General features: G+C 37.3%; 2 protein-coding genes and 1 long non-coding RNA gene across 3 annotated transcripts; 2 read left to right on the top strand and 1 right to left on the bottom strand.

Moving 5' to 3' along the window:
• On the bottom strand, positions 1 to 1,408 carry LOC139194257 (uncharacterized). Its single transcript, XR_011579017.1, has 2 exons — positions 1,120 to 1,408; positions 1 to 1,019 (listed from the first exon to the last, which is right to left on the bottom strand). It is a non-coding gene; the product is annotated as an uncharacterized lncRNA (long non-coding RNA).
• A 6,332-nt stretch (positions 1,409 to 7,740) lies between these two features.
• Positions 7,741 to 8,733, top strand: LOC139194779 (uncharacterized). The gene is made up of 2 exons (XM_070819692.1): positions 7,741 to 8,038; positions 8,243 to 8,733. Exons 1-2 carry the CDS (start codon positions 7,741 to 7,743, stop codon positions 8,731 to 8,733), a joined length of 789 nt encoding a protein of 262 aa, XP_070675793.1.
• An 8,241-nt stretch (positions 8,734 to 16,974) lies between these two features.
• On the top strand, positions 16,975 to 19,331 carry LOC103434690 (uncharacterized). The gene has a single exon (XM_008373039.4). The coding sequence runs from the start codon at positions 17,223 to 17,225 to the stop codon at positions 19,134 to 19,136; it is 1,914 nt and encodes a 637-aa protein (XP_008371261.3). The 5' UTR covers positions 16,975 to 17,222; the 3' UTR covers positions 19,137 to 19,331.
• Positions 19,332 to 19,629: the final 298 nt, after the last annotated feature.

Here is a 19,629-nt window from a genome sequence, read left to right as displayed (position 1 = left end):
TGATTGAAGAATTCGCATTTTACGTGAGTACGCAGAACAAGTTTTCGATGCAGCCACATATGTTAAAGGAGTGCATAATGACACTCTAACCACATAAAAAATTGGGATAGAGGCACTCTGACCATAGCACCCATAAAATATCTCTAACAAAAACATGAGATTTGAACCTCTTTCTAAAAACAAAAAAAAGCGTCAGCAGCACTGATGAATCCACCGGAAAGCATGGTGGAAGAGAGAGAAGATTGATGGTTTCACTATCTGGCGGCAACCCATTTCATAAAAAAACGTACTTTCACAAACCCACATTGCAGAATTTCGCCATTGATGAACCTCCATTGGAGCTCGTCATTGTTCCTCCTCACTCCCATCATTGGAAGATTTTGGATTTACCAAAATCAAATGGCATAAGTGCACCAATCTACATGGAAGAAGACTGGTTTTTATGAAGCAACCAAATACGAAGACAGACCGATTTATTTTTTTGGTTTGCTGAGATATGGTGTTCTCAAACCAGTAGGTTTATTTTTCTGTGGGGGTGAAGCAACAATCACATTGGAGGATGTCATGGTTTTACGAGGTTTTTTGGTTTGAGGGACTTTGTTTTAAGCCCTCTTGGGAGCAGAGAACTGAAAGAAATTACAGAAACAACTTGACGAGAGAATAATTTTTAAGAAGTCGAGCTAAAAAGGCTTGCACAAGCTTGTGGTTAAGGAAGTTCATCAAGGGAGAGCATGAGTTAGAGCACGTAATGTTATTAAAAGACAAACCGATTTGGTTTCCGGGTTTGCGGAGAAATAGTTTTCTGAGAATAATACTTTCATTTTTCCACGGAATGAAGCAACAATCACATTGGAGGATGTCATGGTTTTAGAAGGTTGCTCGGTTTTGGGGGACTCTGTCGTAAGCCCTCTTGAAACCATACAACTCAAAGATATCGAAGAGAAACTACTTGAAGAGAGATACTTGGAAAACTAGATTTCATGAAATGGCTTCTGTGCACCAATCTACCTGCAAGAAGGCTGGTGCATATGAAGCAATCTTTAGTTCAACATACCAAATCAAAAGACAAACTGATTCCTTTTTCAGATTCGCTGAGAGATGGTGTTCTGAAACCAATACCTTCATTTTCCCATGGGGTGAAGCAACGATCACATTGGAGGATATCATGGTTTTAGGGGGGTTTTCGGTTTTTGGGGATTCTGTTTTAAGCTCTCTGGTCACCACAGAACTGAAAGAAATCAAAGATAAACTACTTCACAGAGAGGAAATCATAAGGAGTCGTGCTAAGAAGGCTACCACAAGCTTGTGGTTGGTTCATCAATGGTGGGCATGAACTCAAACACGAAGCTTTTCTTGTGTATTGGTTGTCGAGGTATGTTTTTTAACGATGGTGGTATAACACATAGGTCTGTTTTCTCCATAACAATTCATCTATCTAGTGGGACTAGAATCGCGCTTGCACCTGCTGTTCTTTCTAGCGTTTATAATGATTTGGGTGTGTTGAAAAAGGCAACCGTTGATTCAAACCAATGGGAAGTAAGTAGTGCTGCTGAATGGGAGACGCTTGAAGGGTTTGCGTAGCTGGTTTATTTGGGGCCAAAGATCTTCAGGAAGCTTTGACCCGTCGAAGAAATCCGAGTGGTTGGCCATGAAAGGAGCACTATTTTTGTGAACCTAAGATTACATGCAAAGAGAGTTTCAGTAAAGGAGGCAGGTGCGATGGTAATGATACCGATCCAAAAACATAAGCCTTTTATGCTGCGAGTGAAGCGAAATGAAAAAGGATTGCTAACTTTTTTTTTTTTTTTTTCAAGTACATCGATATTTTTATACTAAAAAAAGGGAAAAGTTCAATTAAGTCACGTAATAGGCAGTCAGAATTACTAACCTTTATGGCATAATGGTCGAGAAAGGTGCAATGGCCGAGTGTTCTAGTAAATCATGGATTCGATTGGTATTGTAGATCTTGACATCAACTTGTAGGTAGTATTTCATTCGAAATAAATAGAAACATCTAATATGAAAATAAAGAATAAGAATGGTTATAAATAAGTATTAAAAATTGCAATGCGTAGTGATTTGAGACGAAGTCTGAATGTGAATGTGAAACCTCCCTACAGCACCATTTACATAGTATTACCAAGGATTATGTGTAAGACACGTGGTATTTGCTGATTGGCAATGACACATAAAATATTCACAAAATATTCGGGCTTGTGTCGCTTTTAGACAACTATCAAAGAGTAAATTGTAGCAATGGTTCCTTAACTTTAACTCAGTTGGAGCAATAGTCATTCAACTAAAAATCCATTACCATTAGTCTCTCAACTCATCAAAACGTGCAAATATGGTTCATCAACTAAAAATCTATTACTATTGGTCCCTCAACTTTAATCCAACCAAAGAAATAATCCCTCAATTTTAACCCAATTGAAGCAATAGTCGCTTAACTTTAACTCAATTGTAACAATGGTCATTCCAATATAACTCATTTTGACAAAATTCTGACGAAGTTGACAAAAGGACATTAGCTACATGTTTTGATGAGTTGAGGGACCTCAATTGTAGCAATGGTTCTTCCAATATAACTTATTTTGACAAAATTCTAATGAAGTTGACGAAAATGACCATAACTACATATTTTGATGAGTTAAGAGACCAGTGGTAATGGATTTTTAGTTGATGGATCATTGCTCCAATTTGATTAAAGTTGAGAAACTATTACTACAATTTACTCGCTATCAAATTTGGATTTGGACTAACAAGTAAACTTCTACTAATTTTCGTTGACAACTGTTATTACATGATTGGATGTGACACGTCAATTTAAAACAAGGGTGAGGCAAATAAAAGTTTAAAAAATATGGGCACAAAATATCTAGAACAAGATTGATATTGAAAAAGAATACCCCTATTAAGAAATGAAAATATCATTTTTGACCTTCTATTTCTAAATGATTTTCCTAATTTTACCAAATACTATAATAAGAAGGATGCATTTCTCTCTCTTATAAAACAAATAAGATTACTTTTCCTTTTTCTTTCATTTTCTCACATTTATTGAGTGACTCTATATCAGTGACTAAATGGTTGAGTAGTACAAGTAACGCTAGGTCTTGGTTGGTGCCTTGGTGGGTAAAGGAATTTGGAAATAATAAATAATTTTCTTTCTAATGTTTGGTAATTCTAAGGATGGGATATTTTTGTAATAAATGTTAGGAAAAAAGGAAACAACAATCTCACCTCTTTTTCCACCATTTAATATATATATATATATACACACACAGGCCCTTTAAGGGAATGGATCCCCATTTTTTTTTAAATGCAGACACCCTCTTGACCATTAGATTTGGCTTTAATGAAATTATGTGGTTGAGATTAAATCACATGCTACACAGTCACCATCACTGTCTTCCTCACATGTTATACCACCATCAGTCACACTTCAAAATGTTGTTGGATCACACACCTCTTCATCATCATCTACATCATTACATTTAGCCCCTCGAGCTCCAGAGTCTTCTTCTATGATCTCTAGTGCTTCAGAGTCTTTGGCATCTCCCACTACAGCTCCAGAGTTATCAAATCCTTCACCCACCAATCCTATGCCTTTGCCTACACCTTCTACTTACCCAGATATGTCACCCTCACCCTTGATGGCTCCTCTCTCAGCTACACAGTCCCCGATCCCTGTTGATCCTGATTTTCAGCAAGAAAGTCTCAGTGTCGTACTGCCAGTACCTTCTGTCAGTTTTCATCCAATGCAAACAAGGTCCAAGAGTGGGATTTCTAAGAGAAAAGCTTTCTCAGCTTCTGTCACCTCATCAGTCGTGCAACTTACAGAACCATCTTCGTATAAAACAGCTAGTAAAATCCCTGAATGGCAGGTTGCCATGCAAGATGAGATTCATGCTTTGGAAGCCCAACAGACTTGGACACTTGTACCTCTCCCAGTTGGCAAGAACTTGGTTGGTTGTAAGTGGGTGTACAGGCTTAAGAAGAATCCAAATGGGTCTATAGCGAGGTATAAAGCTCGCCTTGTAGCTAAAGGCTACAGTCAAGAGGAAGGCATAGATTATACTGAGACTTTTAGTCCCGTAGTCAAGCCAACCACTGTCAGGTTAATTCTAGCACTTGCAGCTCAGTTTAATTGGAGTTTAAAACAATTGGATGTTCGAAATGCATTTTTACATGGTGATCTCCTTGAAGAAGTTTATATGAGTCAACCTCCGGGGTTTGTGAGCTCTTCTCATCCTTCCAATTATGTGTGCAAACTTCAAAAATCCTTATATGGCCTTAAACAGGCCCCCAGGGCATGGAATGAGAAATTTACGAGTTTCTTACCGGGTTTAGGCTTTAATGCCTCTCTTTCCGATCCTTCTTTGTTTGTTAAGAAGCACCCTACTGGTATTGTGATTTTATTACTCTATGTGGATGATATCATCCTAACTGGCAGCAGTTCTTCTCTTATTTCTGAGGTCGTTTCAGCCTTGACACAAGCATTCGATATGAAGGATTTGGGTAACTTACATTACTTCTTAGGTTTGCAGATTACTTACAAGAGCACAGGCTTGTTTGTTTCTCAAACCAAGTATATTCAGGATCTTCTAGCCAAGGTGGATATGCAAGATGCCAAATCATGTGCTACACCCTGTCTCCCTTATCACAGGTTATCCAAGACCGAAGGCACATTGTATCATAGTCCCGAACAATATCGCAGTATTGTTGGCGCACTGCAATATTTGACCTTTACCAGGCCAGATATTGCATTTGCAGTCAATCAATGCTGTCAATTTATGCACAATCCTCTGGATATTCATGTAGTTGCAGTGAAACGGATTTTACGATATCTCAGTGGCACTCTTGACTTCGGTATTCATTTCAATTCTGGACCACTACATCTTCAAGCTTATAGTGATGCGGATTGGGCCGGGGATCCTAATGATCGACGGTCAACGTCTGGCTATGTTGTTTATCTTGGTAACACTCCTATTTCTTGGGCTTCCAAGAAACAACACACGGTGTCGAGATCGTCTACTGAGGCCGAATACAGAGCACTTGCCATTACTGCTGCAGAGGTCTCTTGGATACGGAAGCTTCTATGTGACCTTCATGTTCCTTTATATGATGCTCCTGTCTTGTTCTGTGATAATATTTCAGCCATAGCATTGTCCTCTAATCCAGTCTTTCATTCCCGAGTAAAGCATATTGAGATAGACTACCATTTTGTCCGGGAGCGTGTTATCCGCGGTGATCTAGCTGTGCAACATGTCTCTTCCAAGGAGCAATTTGCTGACATTCTTACTAAAGGCTTGTCTATATCTTTGTTTCAAGATCATTGTTCCAATCTCATGCTTGGTTCTCATAAGCATGAGATTGAGGGGGGATGTAAAGGTATAAAAACACAGGATCAATCCAATGGCTGATGTGCTACCAGGTGTAAATAGATTAAGCTGATATGTCTGTTAAGTTTGTTATGAGCTAGCTTAGTCTGTAAGGAAAGTGAAGTGTATATATAGCAATAGTTTGTAATGATTCAGTGTGAAAGAAAACAATATATAACAGAAGAAGAATTCTCTCTCTCTCTCTCTCTCTCTCTCTCTCTCTCTTAGTGTGAAACCTCCATTGTTTAAGCTTAAAGCTTTTCTTCTTACAGATCCCTCCCCATAAAGGCTTCATATATATATATATATATATATATATATATATATATATATATATTTAGAACACAATTGTCCTCATTAAATACTGAAAAGCAATAAGCTTATTAAGAAGGTTTTTTATATTAGCATCCTACAAAATGTTGAATGCACCCCATATTAAAATTTAATATTAAATGACTTATTTACTCCACTATGCAATGACAATTTTGACCTTATTAGGTTTTAAAAAAAATAAAAATTTATAAATACACCCAAAATCACTTTTAACGTATTATTTATTTTCTCAACTATCAAAACCCTCTCATCCTCCATTGTTGAATAAAACTCTAACCAATGAAACTACAAACATATTGATTGAGAAAAATTGTTTTTGACGAATGGAATACAAAATCGATGTTTCTGAAGCTTTACATGAGATAAGACTTCACATTTTTCATTGTTTAGTGATTTCGATGACATCGATAATTATTTAATCTTGCGTTTGCTGCATTATTTAAACTTCTATATTCATATTCATCTTTTAGGGTTCATATTAATCTTGTGTACCCAGTAACATGAGTCGTATTAGTGCTAGAGTCATATACTACTTTTACACATTGAGGATAACCATTCTCCACATGAACTCCTACTCTCAATCTTTAGCCGTTTGATTGATGTACGTTTCTCATCGTGAGTTTTTCTTTCTTTTTGCTTCTTCTTTTCTTGTCACTGGGAGATGATCAGTGGAAAATGAGGAGAGACATGGCCTGTATTTAAACAAATCTGAGACCGATTCAGTTTTGATTTATTAATTAACTTCTACACATGGATCATTAGCAGAGAGAGGGTCTTTATTTATTTTGTTCAAGACTAAGTCTAAAGACTTGTGAAATATATATAGAAGCATTATTTGTTAGCAGTAACGAGAGTCTTTTTTTCTTTTCTTTTTTTTTTTTTTTTACTCGGAAAGACTTAGCACCACGGGTCATTTTTTAAGGCTTTTTAGAAGTTGAATAAGATGATTTCAAACTATACTAAGATGATTTCAAATCATCATTTTGAAATCATTCTGTAAACTAAACGTTCAGATGATTTGAAATATTTCGACAAATTAAACGTTCAAATGGTTAGATTCAATCCCTGAAAATTAAAAATGAGTGTTATAAGATTTGAGAAATGTGAGGTGTAAAGAAAATGTGGGGTGTATGTACAAAATATAAGATGTATATTGAGAATGTGTGGTGTGGGGGTATTATGGGAAAGTATGTGGGGTGTATTAAGATAATTTTTAAGTGAAAAAGCAAATATAGGGTGTATTAAGTATGTGGGGTTTATTCAACAATTTGTGGGGTGTTAATATGTTTAGCCATTAAGAATTGAAAATATCAATATTTACCCTTTATTTGTAAATAATTTTCCTAATTTTGCCAAATACTATAATGCGAAGGATTATGTTTTATCCCTTGTAAGACACATAAAATACTTTCCTTTTTTCTTTCATTTTGTGAACCAAATGAGCCTAAGAGAATTGAAAATAACTAGATTAACATCTCCACTCTCCCTAGTTTAGATAAGTTTAACATAGATTATCTTATTATGTGTTAAAAACAGTATTATACACGCAAAGCGTCGTCAATTGTTAATACTCAAAACAAAAGTCATAAACTAAAATTTGAATAAGTTTTCGTGGGAAACAACCCATCAACTAATAAATTAGCCTCTCCGCTAATAAGATCTTAACCAGTCAATACCCAAACATTGTTCAACATACAAACACAAACACGAACATTCAGACAAAAGAAGTCCTTGACGTTCATGTCAAACTGCAATTTGTCTCCTTATCATAATTTGCAACTATCAAACTATCAATTTACTTATTCTGACCCAAGCAGCCAAGAAAGAAGGAAAAAGCTACATAAAAGGTGGACGCGTAGGATTTTGATTTGACATTCACCTCCGAGCTAAGCATTAATTAGCGGAACAGAGCAACCCTCGTATTCGTTTCCAACAGTTCAACTCCGACAGTCTCTGTTTTATTTCAACCTGAAACACCAATCACACCATTTCCTTCTTCTTGAGCTCGGAAGCCTTGAGAGCGATGGAGAAGTCAGAAGAATCAATGGTGGAAGAGAGAGAAGATATGATGATTTCACCATCTGGTGGCAAACCATTTCTCAAAAAATCCTACTTTTTGAAACCCACTTTAATAAATTCCTCCATTGATGAACCTCTTTTCAACCTACCACCTTCTTTCTCCTCCCTTCCATCCCGTTTCGAGCCAGATACATGTGCTTTGAAGGTTGATTTCCAGGGATGGCCGCAACAAAACAAAAGTAATTGGAAATCTTGGGTTCATGAAATGGCTGTTGTGCACCGATCTACCTGGAAGAAGGCTGGTATATATGAAGTGATCTTTAGTTCAACATACCAAATCAAAAGGCAAACTGGTTTGGTTTTCGAGTTTGCAGAGAAATGGTGTTCTGAAACCAATACCTTCGTATTCCCATGGGGGTGAAGCAACCATCACATTGGAGGACGTCATGGTTTTAGGTGGTTTTTCAGTTTTAGGGACTCTGTTTTAAGCCCTCTGGACACCGCAGAACTGAACGAAATCGAAGATAAACTAGTGGCACAGAGAAAGGACATCATAAAGAGTCGTGCGAAGAAGGCTACCACAAGCTCGTGGTTAAATAGGTTCATCAATGGTGGGCATGAACTCAAACATGAAGTTTTTCTTGTGTACTGGTTGTCAAGGTATGTTTTCAACGATGGTGGTATAATACATAGGCCTGTTTTCTCCATAGCAATTCATTTAGCTAGGGGGACTAGAATCGCACTTGCACCTGCAATTCTTTCTAGTGTTTATAATGATTTGGGTGTATTGAAAACGGCAACTGTTGATTCGAACCAATTGGAAAGTAGTTGTGTTGCTGTTTCAGACCTCGCCATTCGATCACCATTTCAGTTAGTTCAGGTTTGGGCATGGGAACGATCCTCGAACCTTAGGCCTGAAAACCCCAATCATCTCAATAATGGTGAGCCAAGAATGGCAAGATGGGATAAAGTAGATAGTTTGGGAGTTGAAAACTAGAGAAAGGTTTTAAACTTAGCCGGAGAAGGGTTCTTGTGGTGGCCTTATCCATTGGATGTCGTTGAGAACTGGCATTTACCTACTATCCACCAAAGGAAATGTGGGTTTCAGTTGGACCTGATTTGATTGATGAACTACAGTCATTTCTTAGATGCTTGAGGTTCAGTAAGCTAGTTGGACTTCTTGGTACTATAGAGCTTTACTTTCCGCATCGGGTAGCCATGCAATTTGGATACGATTATGATCTTCCATGTTCTATGACGCAACCCGATAACATTTCTGATATAGCATGGAAGCATTACATGAAAGAAATAAGAAATGTGAAATTGTATCTTCCGTGTAGGCTTTCTGAGGCGGATGTTCTCAGAAATTGTAATATACTTCATTATCATTTGTTTACAAGAGGGAAGTCCTCTCTTATAGAGGGCCAAAAACTACATAACTAGTACTAACAAGTGGACAAGCCAAATGATGATTACATCAGGAAAACACCGAAGAGGAAAATAAGGAGAAAAGGAAAGCAAAGCAAGGTAATGATGGCTAGCTATAAAGTAAAGTAATGATGATGGCTAGCTATAAAGTAAAGTAATGATGGCTAGCTAGATGAATAATTACAAGTCTATTGTCTATACCAATAATGTTTAGCAACTATTGTTGACATTCCCCCTCAAGTTAGTGCACAGATGTCATGAATGCCCAACTTGCTTAGTGAGTTATGAAATACTAAACTTGTGACTGCTTTGGTGAGCATGTCTGCTAATTGATCTTCAGATTTAACGAATGGAACTTCAATAAGTCTTGCCTCAATTTTTTCTTTAATAAAATGTCTATCCACCTCCACATGTTTGGTTCGATCATGTTAAACCGGATTGTGAGCAATGTCAATTGCAGCCTTGTTGTCATAATGTAGACGCATAGCATGCTTGGGCCTAAATCCCAAATCTCTCAGTAAATTCTTCACCCAAAGCAGTTCACATACTCCATGTGCCATGCTCTGATATTCTGCTTCAGCACTTGATTTAGCAACAACCTTTTGTTTCTTACTACGCCAAGAGACTAGATTTCCTCCAACAATAATAAAGTATCCTGATGTTGATCGTCTGTTAGTTACATCACTAGCCCAATCAGCATCAGTGTAGCCTTTAACATCTAGATGACCATGTTTGAAAACATTAATCATTTCCCAGGAGCTGACTTTAAATACCTCAAGATACGGTTTACAGCATCCATGTGTGTTTCACTTAGTGCATGCATAAACTGGCTTACCATGCTGATTGCATATGCTATATCTGGTCTAATATGTGCAAGATATATTAGCTTACCAACAATTCGTTGATATCTCTCTTTGTTGGTAGGTATCTGATCAGGATACTCACCAAGTTTGTGATTCAATTCAATTGGGGTATCTACTGGTTTGCATGCTAGCATCCCAGCTTTCATCAAAATATCAAGAACATATTTCTGTTATGATAGAAATATTCCTTGTTATGAGCAGGCCACCTTAATGCCCAAGAAATACTTTAAAGCACCGAGATCTTTCATCTCAAATTCACTTGCTAGATACTTTTACAGTGCTGCCTTCTCTTCTGGATCATTTCCTGTAACCACCATGTCATCCACATATAAAATAAGAGCAGTGATTTTACCTTTCTTATGCTTTAAGAAAAGAGTATGATCCGAGTTGCTTTGCTTGTATCCGAAAAATTTCATCGATTTGGTAAATCTCCCAAACCAAGCTCTCAGTGATTGCTTTAAACCATACAATGACTTTTTTTAGTTTACAAACGTTGTTGGTCTGATTAGGATCCAACTTGCATCCTAGGGGAAGCTCCATATAAACATCTTCTTCTAAATCTCCATGCAGGAAAGCATTTTTGACATCGAATTGTTGCAAAGGCCAATCAAGGTTTGCTGCTAGGGATAAGAGTACACGAATAATGCTTATCTTAGCTACAGGGGAAAAAGTCTCTCCGTAGTCAATGTCATATGTCTGCGTGTAGCCTTTTGCCACTAATCTTTATCGCTCAATAATGTCATCTGCATTGAATTTTACAGTGTATATCCACCAGCAACCAACTGATTTCTTCCCCTTGGGTAGGTTAGTTAACTCCCAAGTGGAATTTTTTCTGGAGTGCCTTCATTTCTTCATTCATTGCACGAGTCCACCTAGGATCTTTCATAGCATCCTCTACATTGCAAGGAATAGATACAGTGGATAATTGATTTACAAATGCCTCACATGATGTAGATAGCCTATGGAAGGACACATGGTAAGTAATTGGGTATTTAACCTTGGCTCTAGGATCAAGATCATATAACTGTTTAGGAATCCCTCGAGATTTTTGAAGGGGAAGTTGATAATTAGTGGACTCAATTTGACTTGACTCAAATCCGATCTCAATAGAATTAGATTGATCAGTTACCTGTTGATTGTGTTCAGGGGCTGATTGATCATGTGGTACTGTCGAAGAAGGCAATCCCAAGCCATCTGGACTTAACGTTGTTGGATGTACTTCTGTGTTTGATGTTGGAGTCGATGATTCTGTTTCTGCATGTATTGTTTGATTACAGTCGTCTGCTTGATCAACATTTATCTCAGTTTCCGAAATTTCTGTAACAATTTTAATGTTGCTAATGTCTTGGGTATCCTCTTTAAACATACTATTCTCCTCCTGAAGGGGATACTCAATGTCTCCATTTGAAAAATATGTTTCTCCTTCTAGAAATTGGACATCTGCAGTGATGTATAGAGTTTGGGTAGGAGGATGAAAACATTTGTACCCCTTATTTGTATCAGAATAACCTAAGAATACACACCGGAGGGCACATGGATCAAACTTCCCCTGTTGATGTGAATAAACCTGTACATAAGCCACACACCCAAAGACACGTGGTTCTAAGTTTGGGATAGATGGAATGGTGAGAAGGTGGTTAAGTGTTTGGAATGGTGTTTGATATTGGAGAGTACTGGATGCTGTTCAATTTATGAGATATGTTGCAGAACACAGTGCCTCCCTCAAAACTTGTGATGCATATTGGCACCATATAAAGATGCACGAACCACTTCTAAGAGATGTCGATTCTTCCTTTCTACTACACTGCTTTGTTGAGGTGTATAGGCACATGTGGTTTGATGAACAATACCATGCTCTTGCAAATAGTTATGCAGAGCATGATTGACATATTCTCCTCCATTATCAGACCTGAGTGTCTGAATTTTCTTGTCAAATTGAGTTGCAACATATTGATGAAAAATATTGAACTTGGTAGGAACTTTACTCTTGTGCTTCATTGGAAACACCCAGGTCATTCTAATACAGTCATCTATAAATGCCACAAACCATCTAAATCCAGAAGTTGTAAGAATTCTGGCAGGACCCCAAACGTCAAAATGAACGACCATGAATGGCACAGAACTTTTATTTAATCTTAATGGATAGGAAACATGATGACTTTTGGCCAAAATACAAATTTCACAATGGAAATCGGATTCTTTGAATTGGGGAAAAAGTTCAGGGAATAAAAGTTTAAGATAACCAAATAAGGGATGTCCTAATCGCCTGTGCCATAACCAAATCTTCTTCATTCGAGTTGATTCGTCTCTACTTACATGATGCACTTGACTCAATCTATTGCTGCATTCTTCTGTTAAGTCCAAATAATATAGTTTGCCCATTCTAGTATCACAACCAATCACGGCCCTGGTGAGCAGATCCTGGAAAAGATAATATAGTGGCAAAAAAGAAACAGAACAATTAAGGGAGTCAATAATTTGAGAAATAGATAAAAGATCGTAATCTAGGGATGGACAACTAGGACATGATCAAGATTGAGTGAGGAAATTAGTGAAAGAGAGCCTTCTCCAGTAACCGGAGAGATTGAACCATTGGCACTGGTAATGAATGTCTGGTTGGCTATTTTTAGTGAGTGAAGAATGTTAGCATCAAATGTCATATGATATGTGGCACCTGTATCAATAATCTACGATCTATTACAAGTATTAGCGGATGTAGAATTAGATATACCTGAGGCGTTCAAGGCTTTTGGGACATGGTCAGATGAGCTAACATCTTGAGAAGACTCAGAGGTGGTGAATGATGCTCTGCTGGATTCCTTATTTCGTCCTTTGTGAACCCATCTTTCTGGATAGCCAATAATCTTATAACAACCTTGAATAGTATAATTTTTCAATCCGCATTTGGTGCACTGCATAGGTGGTCGATTACGAAATCGATCAGCTGTTGAGGAGTTTATGTTTTGAAGTCGAAGTCCTTGTGGATATTGAGAATTTGTGGTAAAGAGCACAGTAGCTTCAGGCATGGTGGCACTTTCTGACATGGTTCCTTGTCAATTGCTTTCATGTTTGACATGAGAGTATGCTTCTTCAAGACCAGGTTTAGGCTCCATCCTCAAAATCTCACCACGAATTTGATCAAACTTGTTGTCTAATCCTGCAAGAAAAATATAGACTCGAAGTCACTCAATTCTTGCTGCCTTGATAAGATATCATATGGGTCATTCATGTTAGTAGGACTAAGTTAATCAAGTTCTTGAAAAATCTCGGTGAGATTGCTGTAATAGTTAGCAATAGGAGCTCCATTTTGCTTCATGGTAAATGACCTTTTATGAAGATCATAAATTTTGGCTTCATCAGAGCCAGAGTAAGTCTTTTTTATGGCATCCCATACCTGCATGGCTGTGTCGTAACGGATGAACCACTTCATCTGATTGGGTGTCATAGCATCAAATAACCAACTTTTGACTTGGCAATTTTCAACTCACCACTTGTTATACAGTGGGTATGTGATTGCAGGCTGCTTGGTATCACCGGAAAGATGCCCATATTTTTCTCGACCAGCAATTTTCATCTCTATAACTTGATGCTATAGAGAATAGTTGTTCTCATCAAGTTTAATTCCTGCAGAGAAATTGGAATTGTCATTTTGAATGGTGACCACTTGTGTGGTGGAGTTCGATTCACCTGCTGTGAATGACTGAATTGGTGGGTCTGATACTTCATCATCACTAGCCATTGTATAGGCTTAAGATCAATGAAGTTGAAATAAAAATTAAACTGATATGATGATTGAGATATGATATGGCGGAAGCTTTTTTCTGTTTTTGAGGTTCAAGAGTCAGTCATGATCGACTGCTATGATACCATCTCAGAAATTGTAATATACTTCATTATCATTTGTTTACAAGTGGGAAGTCCTCTCTTTTAAAGGACCAAAAACTACACAACTAGTCCTAACAAGTGGACAAGTTAAATGATGATTACATGAGGAAAACACCGAAAAGGAAAATAAGGAGAAAAGGAAAGCAAATCAAAGTAATGATGACTAGCTATAAAGTAAAGTAATTATGGCTAGCTATAAAGTAAAGTAATGATGGCTAACTAGAGGAATAATTACAAGTTTATTGTCTATACCAATAATATTTAGCAGCTATTGTTGACAGATGTTAGCACAAAGTGCATAAGGTGGTGGAAGAAATCATTGTCTGGTCTCAAAGATGCAAGTGAAGCTGCTAGTCCACAGAAAAAGAAGGCACAGAGTATCGTTGATGATCGGTTAGTATTGATGGCTAACCACCCCCCTGTACGTCCCGGGTGTCCTGCAAAATGCAACAATATGGAAGCTGGAGATCCTATGGATGAGGATGATAAGCTCACTATATCAGAATTTTTGAGAAAATATAAGAAGCATGAAAATGTTGAGATTATAGAAGATGGTGACAGTGAAAAATTATCAGGTCAAGATCCAAATTTGGAATCTAAAATTGCCGGAGAACGTTCTTTTTGTACCAAGAAGTCGGACAAGGACATAGAAAGCGTTGTTGGCAATGAATGTGCTAGCAGTAGCTCTTTGTTTGGGAGACGAGCTTTGGAGATTAAAACTAGGATTGAGAGGCTTGAAATCATGTTTGATGAGTTAAATGCAGATACGGTGCAGAGCAAGTTTTAGGAAAAGCTTAATGAAAGAAAATGCGCTTTTCAGTAGGTATTTTCAAAGGAAAACAAATGAAAAGTTCAAAAAAACTTATCTTTTAACTAAAAGCTTTTTTTAAAGGTATAGTGAATAGTGCTAGTTAAAAGTAAAAATGTGATTTTTCATTAAACGGAAGTGTTTTGTTAAAACTCCCATTTTTCAAACCTCAGTATTACTGTCAAATAATCTCAGTGACGAGTGCATTCTTTTTCCTTATTTGATAAATTCCCAATTTTTTTGAAATTTGTATTCAATTATTTCATCCATCTATTGTCCTGTGTGATTTGCTGTACATATACATTTGACTTGATTTTCTGTTTTCATAATTTTTTGTAATTCTTTACCGGTTACGTTCTAGCTATCAGTATATCCAGTAGACATTTATGTCAACTTGAAATATATCTATTTTTTCGTTGTTAGTGTTTTGTTATTCAATATGGTACCAACCTCTTGAAATCGTTAGTAACGGTCTTCATTTTTTGTGTTCTTGTTCATGGTGCAGGGAAAATGGAGGACATGAATCGCACTTTGGAACAGCAGAAACTTGGGTACCTTCTAGTCGTAGATATTTGATGGACTGTTTACAATGCAGCTGAAATTTTTGGTAACTTCTTGCCTTGGTCATCATCGAAGTTTTGAATCTCCGCGAGCCAATAGATTTTGTAACAATGTGGGTTGTTAACCATAGAAATTTATAGCTTTTAACTTTTTGAGTAGTTCTTCAACTGTTCTTCGCGTTTCGGAACAATCGATTGAAACTATGGTTTGTACAGTTTAGAGCTTGAATGGTTTTGTGGTTTGAAAATATGCAACTCTTTCAGTAACATTCTTTTGTAATTTTTTGTTTTAATTAAAGAACTTCCATGGCCGCAACGGTTAATAGTATTCAAATGGATATAATTTGGTACTAGTTTGTGAAGGATGTTCCCATTAACCCCATATGAGGTTCTTGATTAACTTTTGTGAAGGTTGGTCACCGTCCCAATTAATGCATAGGCGTTTGAAAATTAATAAAGAGCACCTAGACCTACTGAGGCACCCGCCTAGCCTGCCAAGACCCGCCTAGGTTGCGACTCACTTAGACAAAAAATAGATGACTTTCATTTTGCATTTTATTTTATTTTTTCAATAAATTGTAAGAGACTTGTTGAATACTTAAATGAACACACATTATATGTTTATTTTCCATGTTTTCATTATATTCAACATACATTATATGCTTGTTTCCTATGTTTTCATTATGTTCCAATAGCTCATAATATATATGTCATTCTATTTTGTAGTTTATAATGAAATTATATATAATTTAAGTATAAATAGACACTTATTTACACGACATATAATAGATTTAATTAAATCCGCCTAATCCGCCTAGGCGCCCGCTTAGACCCCGTCTAGGCGCTAGGCCCAGCCCGCCGCTCGACTAGCGTCTAGCATCTTTTAACCATCTCCAACCCTTGAGCTAAAACCTAAAATTTTTAGCCCAGAAAATTTAGGTTTTAGCTCATAAACAACTTTTCTGCTCCAACCCTTCTGGCCTAAATTTTTTAGCCCAAGATTATTAAAGAATAAATTTAGGCTAATTTTTTCTTTTAAAGTAATTTTTTAACAAAAAATTATGTACACTATCATAATTTAATTTTATGAACATTTTAACCTAAAAATATTTAAATTTCGATAAATATTGAAAAATCACTCAATTTGGGTGAATTTTGAGTTAAATAATTTTTTTTAATTATTTTAATCATTGAATTTAAATTTGGGTCGTTAAATTTTTTTTTTTACCGTTATATTTGATTATATTCGATTTCAACCGTTCAATTCAATAAATTCTGAAAAACATGCTCATATGGGTGGGGTCCCACTGATGGGGAATTATAGGTGTTAGCCTAAGGTGGAGTGGGTCTTAGAACCTTACCTGTAAGTGGTAAACCCAGCATATTTGAAACCCCTATTTTCTTTGGTGCAGAAGGCAGAACTGCCCTAAACGTTGTACGTGGACTATTACGATTGGACGTTCGCCTTCTAATTGACCATTAATGTGAGAAATTTTTAGTTGTGACGGAACACGGATGATACATCACTTGTTTTTATATAAATGGTGGAAAATTTTAATTTTTAAGTTATTAACTTTTTAACACACATATCTCATCATTTATATAAAGACACGTGATGCACCACTTTATATGACGGTCACATTGAAAAATCTCTCCATTAATGTAGAAGAACAGAGCAGTCAAAGTTCATTGTTTCGGACCACCAAGATTTAGGCAGTTTCTTACTCACACAAACTCTGTTTTATTCCTTCTATGGAAATCAGTCCCCTTTTCTTCAAACCGACTTTGAATGCTATCTTAATCGAAACATTTCCAAACCCCATTTCTCAAAAGCCACAGAACCCAATCGCAGTTCTTCCTAACCCACCAAAAGTCCAAAACTTTATCGGGAAAGGAAAACAAAAACACGTATTTTCTTCTTCTTAGCTTGGAAGCTTTGGTGATGGAGATCCCAGAAGAATCAATGGTGGAAGAGAGAGAAGAGTTGATGGTTTCACCACCTGGTGGCAACCCATTTCTCAAAAAATCCTACTTTTTAAAACCCACTTCGCAAAATTCCTCCATTGATGAACTCCATTTCAAGCTCCAAGCTTTAATCTCCTCCCTCCCATCCCGTTTTGAGCCAGATACATGGCCTTTGAAGGTCAATTTCCCGGGATGGCCGCAACTAGAGAGAAATAGTTGGAAAACTTGGGTGCATCGTATGGCATATGTGCACCAATCTACGTGGAAGAAGGCTGGTATTTATGAAGCAGTCCTCAATTCGACGTACCAAATACGAAGACAGAAGGGTTTGGTTTTCGGGTTTGGTGAGAAATGGTGTTCTGAGACGAATACGTTCATTTTTCCGTGGGGTGAAGCAACAATCACATTGGAGGATGCTATGGTTCTAGGCGGTTACTCGGTTTTAGGGGACTCTGTTTTCAGCCCTTTGAAAACCACAGAAGTCAGGGAAATCAACAAGAAATTAGTTGAAGGGAGAAAAGAAATTTACTGGAATAATGGACAGGTTACCACACAGATATGGCAGAACAAGTTCATGAACAGTGGGAGTGAAATCGAGCACGAAGCGTTTCTCGTGTTTTGGTTGTGCAGGTATGTTTTTCTAAATCCTCCATATCGGATACATAACACTGTTTTCTCTATAGCAATTCATTTAGCTAGGGGGACCCGAATTGCGCTTGCACCGGCTGTTCTTGCCAGCATTTATAGAGATTTGGGTGTGTTGAAGAAGGCAATTGTCGAATCGAACAGATTAGATAGAAGTAGTGATGCTGTTTTAGACCAAACCCTCAAGTCACCGTTGCAGTTAGTGCAGGTATGGGCATGGGAACGATTCTCGGACCTTAGGCCAGAAAACCCCAATCCTCTTAAATATGGTGAGCCAAGAATGGCAAGATGGGATAAAGTAGATGGTCTGGAAGTTGGAAACTTGAGAAAGGTTTTAGACTCCGCCGGAGAGGACTTCTTGTGGCGCCCTTATGCATTGGATGTCGTTGAGAACTGGTGTTTACCCAAATACTATCCACAAGAGGAAAAGTGGGTTTTGGTTGGTCCTGATTTGGATGATGAGTTACTGTCATTTGTTAGATGCTTGAGCGTCTGTGAGCTAGTTGTATTTGGTGGTACTACAGAGAATTATCTTCCGCATCGGGTATCTCTACAATTTGGTTACGATCAAGACCTTCCTTGTTCTATTACTCAATTTAATCAAGATCCCTATAGAGCCTGGAAGCATTACATCAAGAAAATAAAGAACGTAAAATTGTATCTTCCATCTAGGCTTTCGGAAGCAGATGTTAGCACAAGGTACTTGAAGTGGTGGAAGCAATCCGTGGCAGGTCCCAAGGATGCATGTGAAGCAGCTGTGCCACAGAAAAAAAGATCGAAGAGAACAAAGAGTAAGCAATGGTTTCTATTGAGGGCTAACTACCCCTCCGTAACTCCTGGTTTCCCTCCCAAAGGTGCAACAGAAACTGACGATCTTATGGATGAAGATGAACAAACTATATTAGAGCTTTCGAAGGATCCAGTGGATGAAGATAAACTAACTATATCGGAACTTTTGAAATACAGTAAGAAGGATGAAAGTTTTGGGATTAGACAAAGTAGTGAGAGTGTGAAATTATCAGGTCAAGATCAGAAATTGGCATGTCCAGTTGCAGAAGAAAGTTCTGTCAATACCATGAAGTTGGGTGAGGATATTGTAAGCACTGTAGACAACGGATGTGCTAGCAGTAGCACTTTATTTGAGAAACGATTGTGGGAGCTTAATTCTAGGTGCACGAGGCTTGAAAGTTTGGTCAGCGAGTTAGAAGCACATTCATTTGGGTGCAACTTTTGGGAAAGCTTTTAAAAGAAGCGCTTGTTTATGTTTGGTATGTCCAAAACCTGGCTTTTATTACCGTGTTTTTGCTTCAATATCTTTGATATGAACACATTCGTCTTTTTTTCCTTCATTACTTATGTAACTGTGTTTCTAAAATTGTAATAAAGTAATACTTTTCGTCCTTGTAATGTCTTGCATGATATGCAACTCGATTTTTATTTACGTCCTTGCTGCCTGAATTTGGATATTCTGTTTGCTTGTTAGCTGAATGACTCCGTCTTTGTATCTGTGTGCTCGTTATAAAGGCAAACTATACATATCGTTCTTCCTTTCGGTATTTACCATTCCTTTTCATTTTTATATCTTCTGTTCAACATGGTATCGACCTCTTCATATCGTGATTTGGGGGTTTCATGTCTTTGGTGCTGGGAAAATGGAGATATTGCTGCTGGAGTCTTTTCGCAACTACTTGACAATGTTGATCAAATCCTTAAACCTACATATGCCAATAGGTTATGTA

The sequence above is a fragment of the Malus domestica genome, chromosome 03 (genome assembly GCF_042453785.1).
Source record: "Malus domestica chromosome 03, GDT2T_hap1".
Classification (NCBI taxonomy): Eukaryota; Viridiplantae; Streptophyta; class Magnoliopsida; order Rosales; family Rosaceae; genus Malus; species Malus domestica.
This window is presented reverse-complemented; position numbering and strand designations above follow the sequence as displayed.

Bases quoted from the DNA above. Each gene is read 5' to 3' on its own strand.
- LOC139194779 (XM_070819692.1), top strand. From the start codon at position 7,741: ATGGAGAAGTCAGAAGAATCAATGGTGGAAGAGAGAGAAGATATGATG. The intron at 8,039-8,242 runs GTATATATGAAG...TGGACACCGCAG, and splicing joins ATCTACCTGGAAGAAGGCTG to AACTGAACGAAATCGAAGAT.
- LOC103434690 (XM_008373039.4), top strand. From the start codon at position 17,223: ATGGAGATCCCAGAAGAATCAATGGTGGAAGAGAGAGAAGAGTTGATG.